Genomic DNA, 13735 nt, shown 5'->3' with positions numbered 1-13735 from the left:
CCTCAAATCATGAACGCAGCGTTTGCGACGATTGCGGTGAAACTTTGCACACACATTCGCACTACGTTGAGAAACAAATGCTACCCTTTTAACATTGCCCTACAAGACTTTGATAATTGCTGTATGTATGAACATAATTTCATAGTCTGTCTAAATCATTTCTCCTCTGTGTCTAAATGTGTTTTCACAGAATCCCTGTATCAAGAGTCTGGTGAGGAATACACAGTCACAAGTAGTCAGGACACACAAATTGAGGTATGATTTCTTTACTAATATTACTCAGGTCTACGTCAAACTAATATCTATCATTGCCTGTATCAATAAATGATGATCACTTCAAACTAACCTTCACTTATTCTGATGATGTGGTGAAATTATGGCGCAACTCTACCCAGTAAAATCCTCCAGGGTCTAATGACATTACAAAAAAGTCAGTTAGACAGTTTCAGCAGTAGTTCTATTAAAATGATCCCTGGCTAATGAGCCTCATATGCCTTAATATATTATAATTATCCTCTATAACAAAAATATAAAATGAAAAACACCTTCAATATTTTATTTATTTTAGAAATAGATCATCTTTTACTCAAGGGGGACAACGCCCGTCGCAAGTTGATAATGTAATTTGTCGATGTGTGGTCCAGCCCTATGGAGTGTATGGAATGATAACTAAAAACCAACTTAATACTTAACGCTAATATGAGCACAAAACAATATTTTAAATACCTTTTTATTGGAGATAAAACTGTGAATGACTCTGTTTAACATTCAGATAAAGCACATGATGTAACACATAATTTTGGATGTGTATCGGTGCTCTGGGCGACATAAAAATCTTCAATTTCAAGGTCCCTGGGTTTGATATGCACCAGGCAACGGACCCCCATTTTTGTTAACAGGGTTTTTAGTTGTTGTTTTTTATCTCTAGAACTTCAATCCTCAGTGGTCCATTTGGTTCCATTAGTGCACTCTCTGAGTTACAGACCCGTAAGGGTCCATTTACGTAATTCCTAACTATCAGCCATTTAGCTGGGGACCCCCTGGAATGAACCCTGAGGGTACCTCGGCTCCACGTTGAGAACCAGTGCATTAGTAGAGGACACTGGGAAGCATGCATTATGCCACTGTACTACTCCACAGAATTAGATCACGCCCCCCCCCTCCCTGCATGTCGTTCATTTGTCTCTCTCTCTCTCTCTCATGTTCTGTTCCTTGTTCACCCTCACCACACACTCACTCTGCACTCTGTTGTTGTCTCTTCCCCTTCCCTCCCTGTCTCCACTTCTACCCTGTTTTCTGTCCCCTTTCAACCTGCAGGATGGTTCGTCCCAACAGTGTCCTCAGTCCTCTAAGATTCATGTACTCATTCTGGTCCTGCATGGAGGCAACATTCTGGACACAGGCTCTGGTACACACGGATTTCAGACAAGACCTTTGTGTAGAAATCACTGTTTGGGGGGGGGGGGGCTTCCGGTGGTGCGGGGGCAAAGTTCCTTGCCCACCGTGGCGGAGACTAGCTGTTGGAAATAGCCTACAAGCTCACAATGCCTCATGACGCATCACGACGCAAGTCTGTGTGGCGTATACATTCTGCATCTCGGTTACGAAAAGACCTGCCCTTGCCTGCCGCTGATTGGCCTACGGAACGCCCCCCTTTCTGTGACGCACGCGTAACTGCTTCGCCAGTCCCTGTGTCTCATTCCAGGAGGACAGCGCTGGCCCGTTTTCCTCTATGCTGGAAAATAATGCTCGGCGCTCACACTGCCTGGGGGGGGGAGGGGCGATAATTTACGATTGTGTCCCTATCGGTACATAACTCGAACGCCGCTGAGTCGGCTCTGGCGGAATTTGCAAAGTTCGGCACGGCGATTCGCTCATTCGGCGGTGCCGCTCGTTGCTCAAGTCCGCCAGAGACGGCGCGCCCCTGTCGTTGTAAAGTTTTTTTTGCCTAGAACTACTGCTGTAGTCTGTTCTCACAGAGTGGGCCTAAACCTAACCTTAATCCTAATAAAATTATTTGCGACACATTTTAGATAATATAAATAAACAGCACTGGGAATGGGATTCAATCCTGTGGTGCTGGGATTACTAGTCTAATGCTTAACGGTGCACGCCACGGAAAACATGTGGTATTGGGAGTTATTTAAGGCATGTGACAGGCAGTTCTGCGTGTGTCACGGAAGTTGTTGACAAGGCAACAAGCTCTGGCCAATCAGAGGCAGGTGGGGCTGAGTCTTTTCGTAACCCAGATGCAGAATATATTTACGCGTCTGTGTGGGGATCGAGGAATTCAGGAAATGGGCTCTATGCACAGCAGCCATGTTGGAAAAACCTTTGATCGCATCCTTACTTCCTTCACAGGTGTTACTAATGATTCTAATGAATGTTCTGTGCCATTTAGTGTAGCATAGTGGTTCTCAGATGCTTTCATTTCAAGGACCCCCATAATTCTGAGACCATTTGTACACTCAGAGTTACACACCTGTAAGGGGCCATTTTGAACCCCCCCAAGGAACCATGAGGGTCCCTGGACCACACTTTGAGACCCACCGGTATAGCAGAGTGTTTCCAGTGAGCCAACATGCACAATATCAGCACGCTGACTCTGTTTGACCAGAATGGAACAGAGCCTTACCATAATCAGTATCATTGGTAACCTGTGGAGGAAGTATGGAAGAGGCCCAATCTCTTTCCAATATGGCTGCTGTGCATAGAGCCTAATGACCAAATTGGGAGAAAGGGAGAAACATTGGGGGGAAATTACTGTAATCAGTGTTTAGGCATTCTAAAGTCATGGCCTAAACAGAATGATAACATCATCCATGTTATGGATGAGACAGAAACAAACGACTGGAAAACACAATACACACATCCTAATCATGATAATGATCTCGTTCTTTTCGAGAATCCCACAACTCTGTTGTGTTTTTTTGCAGGCGAACAGACCAGCAAGCAAGGAGATGTGAACACGCTGAGCGGGGCGTTTGAGACGGTGATGAGACTCCACTATCCCACAGCGCTGGGTCGCATCGCCATCCGTCTGGTTCCCTGTCCTGCTGTGTGCGCTGATGCATTTTCACTAGTATCCAAGTGAGCAACACTCGCACATTATCGTCGCTGTCGGGGCAGAAAGCTCTTATCTCCATATTTTATATTTTATATTTATATTTTTCGACGCATTTTGAGTTTGTCGATCTGCTACTTTTGCTGTTTTTGAATTTGAATCCTGAAAAGCAACAGTTTTGGACATAATATATGAGGTTTCCGCCCGACAGAGACCATGTTCACCACAGGTGTATCATCAACTGTCATTTGCCTAATCAAATACATGGATAATGCATTGTTTAAAGGGAAAAAAATGGCAATCAGTCAATCAAACCTTATTTATAACACACAGTTCATGCATTAAATGCAACTCAATTTGCTTCACAGAAGATAGTGATTAAAAAGAGTATTTTTAATCAAAGGCTCGCTTTCAAACCACAGCATCCTTCTGGGGGAAAACGTTCCCAGAAAATAGCTTGTAGATCGGCTATTTTCAGAGAAGATATATAATGTAGAGCAAATACGGAAAAAGACACTAGTATGAGGGACTCCACGCTGCTGTTAAACGCTACTTCTCCATGCCCTTTTCTTCTAGCGTTTGGAACAGTTAAGAGACCACTGTCACTGTCAGAGGTTCTAACAGTACGTTTTAACAGCGGGCGACTCTCGGGCGATCCCGGGCGACATCGTCCAAAAGATAAAGAAAATCCATCTTTCATCGCCCCCCCACCCACTTCGCCCTATCGCCAGTAGTCGCCGGCTCTCATAGACATATAATGCACTTCCGGAAAATACTATCCTGATCGCCCGCTGATCGCCCGCTGTTAAAACGCACCGTAAGGGTCTTGCCAGGCACACAAAGTACATACTGTACTGTACCTAAATGCATCTCAGATAAATAGACTGTTTCATTGCCATTTTAGTGATTTAAAAACCAATGAAAGGATCTTAAAATTGATTCTTAAACTAACAGGCGACCAGTGCAGGGACTTCAACATACATTCTCTCTCTCTCTCTCTGTGTCTCTCTCACTGTTTTTAACCATAAAACAAACTATTTATATTGTGAGGACCAGTAACATTGTCCCCACAATGTCTATTTCTCAAATTCTGCTTTAATTGTGTGGACACAAGAACAGTAATACAAGTACAAACACACTGAGACACCCAACTAACCATCGTGTCCGTTCTCCCGTCCAGCCTGAGTCCTTACAGTTACGACGAGGGCTGCCTGTCCAACAGCCAGGACCACATTCCACTCGCTGCCCTTCCCCTATTGGCCACCTCCGCACCGCAGTACCAAGACGCCGTGGCGACCGTCATCATGCGAGCCAATCAGGTCTACGGTGACTTCATGAAGTCTATGGAAGGATCTTCTTTTTCTGGTCAGGTCAGTGTGGAATTAAGAGGGGCTTTCCAGCGGTGGGAAGTTATGAAGTACATGTACACAAATACTGTACTTAAAGGGATAGTTCACCCCAAAAAAAATCTTTTCTTCTATCGATTAGTCACCTCATGGAGACTTGAATTCATGGAGATGACCAGCGGACCAGTAGGAGACACATAGGAGACTCCTTGTGTCTCCTACCGGAACCGCTGCCGGTCATCAAATTATTGACTTTGAAATGCGTCAAAAACTAAAAAATATCCATGTATTCAACTCCATGGGGTGACTAATCGATAGAAAAAAAGTCATTTTGGGGGTGAACTATCCCTTTAAGTATTTTACCGTATTCTAATCCCTTCAAGATTCCATTATGTTTAGTTGATTCAGATTCCCCAAAACCGTGGCCATGATTCCATCTTTCTATTGGCCGTGCGTTTATTATTTGTCATGGTGTGCAGCAGTCAAAGTTTAGCAATGTCGAACGTTGACCTCAACTCACGCTGAGCGCACCAACAGAGACTCCACAGAGCTCTCTGTGGTGCCCGTGCCACTTTGCTCGACAGAGCAGCAAACAGTCCTTTTGGTGCTGTGCAACCCACTGGAAATAATGGGTTAGAGCCCTGCGGTGCCGTTGCCACGCCCATTAACACATTGAATGCCAGTCGCGTAGATCTACGCGAACCTATTTAAAGCCGCAGCGTGCCAGTCGCGTAGATCTACGCGAACCTATTTAAAGCCGCAGCGTGCCAGTCGCGTAGATCTACGCGAACCGCCGATTCCCATTGAAATTGCCCCAGGTGCACTTTCCGAATTTTTTTGATCCATTTCCGTTTCCGGTTTCCGGTCGGAAACAGAATTATTCGGGTTCCGGTTTTTTCGATCGTATCCGCTTCCTGTCTGGGATCCTGTTTAAAACTCGATTTTCTCGGTTGTTGTTTTTCTCCTCGCTGATCACTGTTTAGCGTTGATCGGCTGTATCTTCAAGATGGCGGCTCGCATTTGGAAACTGTTTTCGCTGGCCGTTTCTCACGGATCCGCTGTGTGTTTAGAACCAAATGAACGCGCACTTTTAACTTATTTAGCGAGGTCTGTGGCGACATGAAAAAAACAAAAAAACAACAATAAAACGCTGGCACTGGTGAGTACATTATGAGATTAAACTCTGGCATGGAATGTGTTAAAGGAATAGTTCCCCCCAAAAATGATTTTTTTTCTATCGATTAGTCACCCCATGGAGACTTGAATTCATGGATATTTTGGGGGTTTTGTCGCATTCCTAAGCCAATAATTTGATGACCAGCGGACCGGTAGGCAGCAGTTCTGGTAGGAGACACAAAGGGGACTCTTTGTGTCTCCTACCGGAACTGCTGCCGGTCATAAAATGTTTGGCTTAGGAATGCGACAAAAACAAAAAAATATCCATGAATTCAAGTCTCCATGGGGTGACAAATCGATAGAAAAAAAGTCATTTTGGGGGTGAACTATCCCTTTAAGGCCCATAGTTCTCAAACGTTTTCGTGCCCAGAAGAGAAGATTTGAGTTAAAAAAAAAAACACTTTCAAGATTTTTTTAAAAATGGCAGATGTACAAGCCGGCTGTGAGCTTGTACTGTATATCTGCTATTTGTTAATAGCCATATAAAATATGGATAAAGGGGTTAAAATGATTGCGATGCTGTATTAATACATTTTGCTGGGGACTTCCCAAGGAACCCTGGGGGTCCCCGGTCGGACCCCACTTTCAGAACCAATGCATTAATTAACGTAACCCTCAAAATTGCATTCAAGTGCTGTACTTGAGAGTAAATGTACTCATGGTTACTTTACACCACAGGGGATTTTCATTCCCTTCCCACCCATCCAAGTATGACGTAAGAGCATTGGCTTCCATGTGGATGTTGTCAATGGACACTGGTCCAGTACGAACACGCGTTTCTTTCTCTCTGGCAGGTGTGTGTTATTGGAGACTGTGTGGGGGGCATCCTGGCCTTCGACGCTCTGTGCAGCAGCGCTGTGACCGTGTCAGAGAGCCAGAACAGCAGCCGGAGGGGAAGTACCATCAGTGTGCAGGTATCAACACACACACACACACACACACACACACACCAGTGTTGATTTTGTCGAATAAAAACATAAAAAACTACCTTTTTTCACTGACAAACGAAATAAAAACGAAATAAAAAGCAAGCTACGATGACTAAAACTAAGACTGAATATATTGACAATTTCGTCAACAAATAAAAACTAGACTAAAATGTTAGTGAGGGACGAGCGGAGAAGAGATCCAGTTGAACTAAAAGACAAGTCATTTTATGTTTGGTTGCGCTCGGATGTTGCACTCTGAAATTAGCTGAAAAATTGGCTATTTTCAGCATGCAACCTGTACAAATGTACCTTTTCAGCATGCAACCTGTACATTTACTCTCAAGTACAGCATGCAAATGCTGTACTTGAGAGTAAATGTACTCATGGTTACTTTACAGAACAAATAAAAACTAGACTAAAATGTTAGTGAGGGACGAGCGGAGAAGAGATCCAGTTGAACTAAAAGACAAGTCATTTTATGTTTGGTTGCGCTCGGATGTTGCACTCTGAAATTAGCTGAAAAATTGGCTATTTTCAGCATGCAACCAAGTGTAAAATCAGCCATTACGACACCATCAAGGCACCGCCAAAATATATCTTAGTCGACTAAATCAATTGTAGATTTAGTCGACTATAATCTTATGATATTTACACACACACACACACACACACACATACGTAGCCCCTCTCTCCTGCTTCTGCCACTGTAGAAGCTGAATGTGCACATAACACCCTGGGGCTGCTCTCCTAATACAGTATGTCGCTTTCTTTGAATTTCTTAAGAGAAGCTCCCTTACTGATCCCATGGAGATGATTACAGTTTGTAGTGTTGCATCTAAGAACTGCATGTAAAACACAAGATGTAGGTCTTTCTTCTGGGGCTGAGAAGTTGTGTTGTAGACTTGGACAGTGTTTCAAATGTGATGTTCTTTGTGTTCCTATCTGACTCAAGGCAAAGGAATAAGGAGGTATCTACAGTAGCAGGGTAGCGGAGAGTTCCCTTGTCATCCCCCTATTAACCTATTAAAACCAGGAAAGCATCTGTGTCATTTTAGATTTTAGCTATATAGCAACATACGTTTTTAAAAAAAACTCTTAGGATTTAGAACATTGGTTTAGAACACTAGTGGTTCTCAAAAATAGCAGATATACAAGCTCACAGCACGTCACTTTGTGCCGCGCTGTGAGCTTGTACAACTGCTATTTTTGAACATTTTTGAAAAATCTTGATGTTGCATTTTTTTAACACAAATCTTGTCTTCCTGGGTTCAAATACATATCATTTTGGGGGTAAAAGTTTGAGAACTACTGGTTTAGAAGGCATTTATAGAATCGTCCTCAAGTCTTAATGGGTTAAGACAGCATTGTTGGTGGTTTCACAGCTCTTTACTTGCCGGCGCTGCTCTCGTAATACAGTATGTCGCTTTCTGTGAATTTCTTGAGAGGAGCTCCCTTACTGATCTCATGGAGATGATTATGTAGTGTTGCATCCAAGAACCGCATCTAAAAACAAGATGTATGTCTTGTTCTGGGGCCGAGAAGTTGTTTTGTAGCCTTGGTGTTCCAAATGCGACGTTTGTTGTGTTCCTATTTGACACAGGACAACACAGGACAAAAGGGACAAGTCGTGGGAGGTATTGGCTAGCAGGGTAGCGGAGAGTTCTGTGTTATCCCCTCATTAACACAGCACTGTTGGTTGTAGAACACTCAGCTCTTCACTTAGCATAGATGGAAATTGCTGCCTGTTCTGCCTGCTAGGCAGGAACTGTTCCGTCTGCATTGTGACAAGCATGTCGGCTGTGAATGTCACAGTGGCGCCAATCGTCCCTTCCTTTGGACCCTCTGTTGTGTGTCATGTCCTTTGTATTGTTACTTTAATACTCATCAAACACAACTGCAGCCTTGCCATGCTCCTTCTTGTGGCGTCTTCATTTGGATCCATGGGGCCCTGAACATGCGTTGAAGAAGTGCTCCACCATCCAAGACATACTTGGCTGCCATCAACTACGTTATCTGCTGTTATAAAGCAGTAGGGCACTTCGTTTTTCTTTGAAACAAACTCCGTACTGGGTTTTGTGATGTTATATTGTCAGAATCAGCTTGGTTTGCTTTCACTAAAAGAGTGACTTTGAGAGCTGTTTCGACTAGTGACTAGTTTCGACTACATCATGACAAGGTAACCACACAACCCAAAACTCTACCAAAGTGTCCTATTGCTTTAAGGCCCAATCTGGGAATGCATTTGATAAAAATAATACATTTTTGTATGCTTATCTGGGGATAAGCATATTTTACTGCATGCATAAGAAGAAATCAGTTTCTGCCGGTTGCCTAATGCAAATTTTCAGCAATATTAAAGAGGTGGGTTTTGAGGGCAGTTTTGAAAGATGGGAGGGTGGGGGCTTCTTTAATATGGTTGGGGGGTACATTCCACAGGACAGCAACAGAAAAAGCCCTGTCGCCCCAGGTTTGGTGTTTGGTCCTGGGGACCACCAAACGGTTGGCGTTGCCAGACCTGAGGGAGCGGGGGGGACACATGAGGGTGAAGGAGGTCAGAGAGGTAGGGGGGAGCCAGATTGTTGAGTGCCTTTTGAAGTGGATTCTATGCAGTGTTGATTTCGTCGACTAAAAGTATGACGAAAAATGTCTGGCGACTACCTTTTTTCACTTACGCAAACGAAATAAAAACTAACCTATGATGACTCAAACTACGACTAAATAATTTTGACTAAAATGTTTGGGAGGGACTAGTGGAGAAGAGTTCATTTAGACACTTCAGCTCAGAAATAACCAGACCGTAATAAACCATTAACCATTTATTAACATATAACCGTTACCATATATGCAATGATATTGCATTCGAGTTTGGCGGTGTGACTCTGCTCATGTGATATTACAGATTCCTGTGCAAACATGTCACAGATCATTCATTCACAAACCCCAGAGCAGAGCATAAACACAGTTTTACATAAACATTGAACCTTCAATGCCTAATTAAACTACCACATATCATAGTACAATCCATAGAAGCACAGTACAATACACAGAATCATAGTATATCCATAGAACCACAGTACAATACACAGAATCAATCAATAACAATATGAACTAAAAGCCACAGGGAGGAGGCCGGGGAGGTGGAGGGAATTTGAAAACCTACAGCTGTACAACCGGCACTGACAGCCAAGCACATAGAATGAACAGAGAACAGGCTGCTTAAATGAACCACCTGAGATGCACTGTGGGTATGAGGGCGTGAGTGAGTTAGCTTGTAGCAAATGAGAATGACAAGGGGTTGAACGTATGCCTTAAAGGAGTACAACTGAATAAGCTTGTTGCGAATGGGGGGGTCCGGGGAGTGTGAATGAAGTATATAAACATTCTGCCTTCCGTGTCTACATGAACTATCGTTACACTGAATTTCATTTAGACACTTCAGCTCAGAAATAACCAGACCGTAATAAACCATTAACCATTTATTAACATATAACCGTTACCATATATGCAATGATATTGCATTCGAGTTTGGCGGTGTGACTCTGCTCATGTGATATTACAGATTCCTGTGCAAACATGTCACAGATCATTCAATCACAAACCCCCAACACGCGCTCACTTGCAGTGAGCAAATACAGACCAACACCTTAACCTATATGAGAATGTTTATCAGTGAAAGCATCAAAGTGACACAATTTCATTTAAATCCATTTGATATAAATGAAATATGCTACATGAATTAACTATGTGAGTGTCAACGATGACACATTTCCTTTAAATGCATACCGAAGATGCCCTTCACATCTAAAGCCGACATTCTGCGCCAGCAGCAACTATTAGATGCACATTTGGCAAAACACTACCGTGTTTTGATGTTAAAGGAAATAAACTATGAAATTATGAATAACTATGTGTATAGACAGCAATGTCTAATTCCTTCTATATGATGGCAGCAATGCGAACCCTTTAGGCAAGTCCCGCTCGCCCGAACGGTGACCTGATATAGAAGGAATACACTATATAGTGATTATCAATAATAACCCTACCTTCTAGACCACCATTAAGCAACGTGAGACCCAACACGACCAATGCTTAATGGTGTACCATAATAATACCACTGTAGCAACGTGAGACCCAACACGACCATGCTACTAGTGGCTTACCATACCTTAGTGATTTACCACCTACCATTAATACCACTGTAGCAACGTGAGACCCAACACGACCATGCTACTAGTGGTTTACCACCTACCATTAATACCACTGTAGCAACGTGAGACCCAACACGACCATGCTACTAGTGGTTTACCACCTACCATTAATACCACTGTAGCAACATGAGACCCAACACGACCATGCTACTAGTGGTTTACCACCTACCATTAATACCACTGTAGCAACGTGAGACCCAACACGACCATGCTACTAGTGGTTTACCACCTACCATTAATACCACTGTAGCAACGTGAGACCCAACACGACCAATGCTACTAGTGGCTTACCATACCTCCCATTAATACCACGGTAGCAACGTGAGACCAAACACGACCAATGCTATAGTGTTTTACCTGACCCCCAACCTGCGCTCTGGCAGGAGCAATTACTTAACCATACGACATCAATAATGCAACTCCTGACAATTCCATAATTGATTACACATTTTTAATTCTTTCTTTTGAGCTGAAAGAATTTCATCCGTATTTAACGGATATAACGTTCATAAGCAGCAGATGACCGCGTGAATGATGGAACCAAAGATGCTGCTGAGTTGCAGCACCAATCTGCTGAGTTGCAGCACCAATCCGAAAGGAGTGAACAACTTGGGCAAGTCCACATCTGAAGCATCCTGCTTCTTGGCAGCGAACCAAGCCTTGACATGGCCCTCCCAACATCCGAACAAGGTTCATCTCCCCCAGGATTTAACCGCCGTTGAAGGTAGCGAGACATAGAAGAGAACGGACAAAAGCGGTATCAGTTCTTACAATAATTGATATTCCATTAGAATAAAGCGGTATCAGTTCTTACAATAATTGATATTCCATAAGAATAATTAACTGATTTAGAGTGCTTAAGAGGAATTGAAACATGTGACTGAAAGAGAAGACAGGAATGGAAATGTCATGCAAGGGTTAAAGCTTTCAGTGCAAGAAATGTATTCCCCAAATCTAAGAAACCCATAAGATACTGATAGAACTGCTTCCAAATAATATCTACATTAGTTAAGATTCTTTCCTCCGCCTAGTAATTACATAACTTCTCGCAGCTAGCTACGTTCATCAACACATGAGCAGTGTGATCCAAAGCTACTTTTGAGTCGAATCATGCATTAACTTTCACAAAATTTCACTATCACAATCCCAACATAGAATGGAGCGATTTAAACACCCATGTAATAAGTTCAATATAAAGCAACCATCCCAGAATACTTAAATGTCCGAGATCATTAAACGATCCATACCATTTGACATACGCCTGGATTTTATGGACGCCGTTTCCTTAGAACATCAGTGTGGGTTACACAGATCAAGCAGTGAGCAACCGACATGGCTTTCAGTAAGCTTGAACCAGAATAAATTTAGATTTGATTAATGATGACCTGCCTCTCATGACTTCAGCAGAAGTAGATCCAGTTATACCACCAAGGTGATCTTGAGAACTGCTCAGCAATGACCATATCGCTGCAGTAGTTATGAAGACCGGCAGCAACCCACAACCTGAACCTTCCCAGCATCCATGATGGACAGAAGTTCATGCCATCGTCAGAATTGGATCACCATAATGGGCAGTTGCTCAAGAAACATAAAACAGAAGCAGAATACGTTTAAGCAATGAATGAATATCCCTTTACAAAGACATGTTTAAGCTAAAAGTGAAGGTAACATGCAAGTTAGCTCATCAAACAATGAATCCAATCCATAATGCTGATAGGAATTGAAGCAGCAGAGAAGAGAATCAGATTAACCTTTGTATGCCCTCTAAATGGCACCCCCTAGAGATAATTACAGTTAAAACAATCACCCCATTCACAAGCTTCAATCCACAATGAATAGAAATAGCTACCATTATCTGCTCTCCTTCCAAACTACTTCCATTAACCCTTCTTACATATACTACAATCCTTACCTCACATTACCTGTTAAGCTTTTGACTTGAATAGCAGTACGGTGTCAATGCTACATAATGATATACAACAGCCCAAATAACTATCACAATTTAAGAACAATGACCTTGAGTACAGCTCGAATTGAACTTGGTGGCAACCAGAGCATAATCAAGCTAAGCCTCAGCAAACTATCCATATTATTTTATTTGAACCGAATGATTCAACCTATTATAGCTACCTTTACTTGAGCAGCTAGGCAGTATTAACAGATAAGCCTTTTATTTTAACCCCATTTAGATCTTTTGGCCCTAATGTACTCCAAGAGACCACAACAAATACAAAAATATAATACTACTACTACTATGAATGGTATCATGGTGGAATACAGCCGGGTAAAAGTATGTGCCATACCATCAACCAATCTTACAAATACTTCCACAATCCTTTTAATTTACAATGACCTTACATTATCTGATAAACCTTGGACTTTAAAATAGCATAACATCAATGCTTCATTAATATAAAACACAACCAATTATACCTAATGAATCAATTAGAGCCTGTTCTGTCCTCAATAAGTGTGGAGGTAGACAAATAGACAGACAGCTAACAATAGTTTTTTTTTTTTAGTAGTAGAATCAGTAGCTCGCACTTTAGAACTAACAGCAACCCAACCTGAACCTTCCCGGCATCCGTGATGGAAAGAAGGTCATGCCATCAAAAGCCTTGGATCACCATAATAGCAGTCAATCATGAAACGAAAAACAGAAGCAGTGTGAATTCAAGCAATGAATATCCCTTTACAATGACATGGTTAGCTAAAAGTGAAGTAACGTGCAAATTAGCTTCAGTGCACTAATGAATCCACCTGCATCTGAGAATCAGATTAACCTTTGTTTGCCCTCTAAATGGCACCCCCTGGAGGACAACCCACTACAATTGAAGCAATCGCCCCATTTCACAAGACTTCAAATCCACCATGTAATTATCTATTTAAGCATCTGCAAACTAATCCACCCACATTATAGTTACCTGAACTTGAGCGTTAATTAAGTGAATAGAACAGGAATGCAGAAATAACAGCTTCACTGAGTGGATTAAATTAACTTGAATATCCCAT

General features: G+C 42.4%; 1 protein-coding gene across 4 annotated transcripts in view; it reads left to right on the top strand.

The window, feature by feature from the left end:
- pitpnm2 (phosphatidylinositol transfer protein, membrane-associated 2) overlaps nucleotides 1-13735 on the top strand; it is a 90368-nt gene that overhangs the window by 37361 nt on the left and 39272 nt on the right. For all 4 annotated transcript variants that reach the window (XM_080418879.1, XM_080418881.1, XM_080418878.1 and 1 more), the window contains exons 10-14: nucleotides 191-255; nucleotides 1318-1408; nucleotides 2937-3090; nucleotides 4245-4434; nucleotides 6381-6500. In XM_080418879.1, the coding sequence (XP_080275005.1) occupies nucleotides 191-255; nucleotides 1318-1408; nucleotides 2937-3090; nucleotides 4245-4434; nucleotides 6381-6500 (620 nt within the window). The remainder of the gene's footprint in view (nucleotides 1-190; nucleotides 256-1317; nucleotides 1409-2936; nucleotides 3091-4244; nucleotides 4435-6380; nucleotides 6501-13735) is intronic.

The sequence above is a fragment of the Gymnoscopelus braueri genome (assembly GCF_963280865.1).
Source record: "Gymnoscopelus braueri genome assembly, chromosome: 22".
NCBI lineage: Eukaryota > Metazoa > Chordata > Actinopteri > Myctophiformes > Myctophidae > Gymnoscopelus > Gymnoscopelus braueri.
Note: the sequence above shows the minus strand (reverse complement) of the source record. Positions and strands in the feature narration are given on the sequence as shown.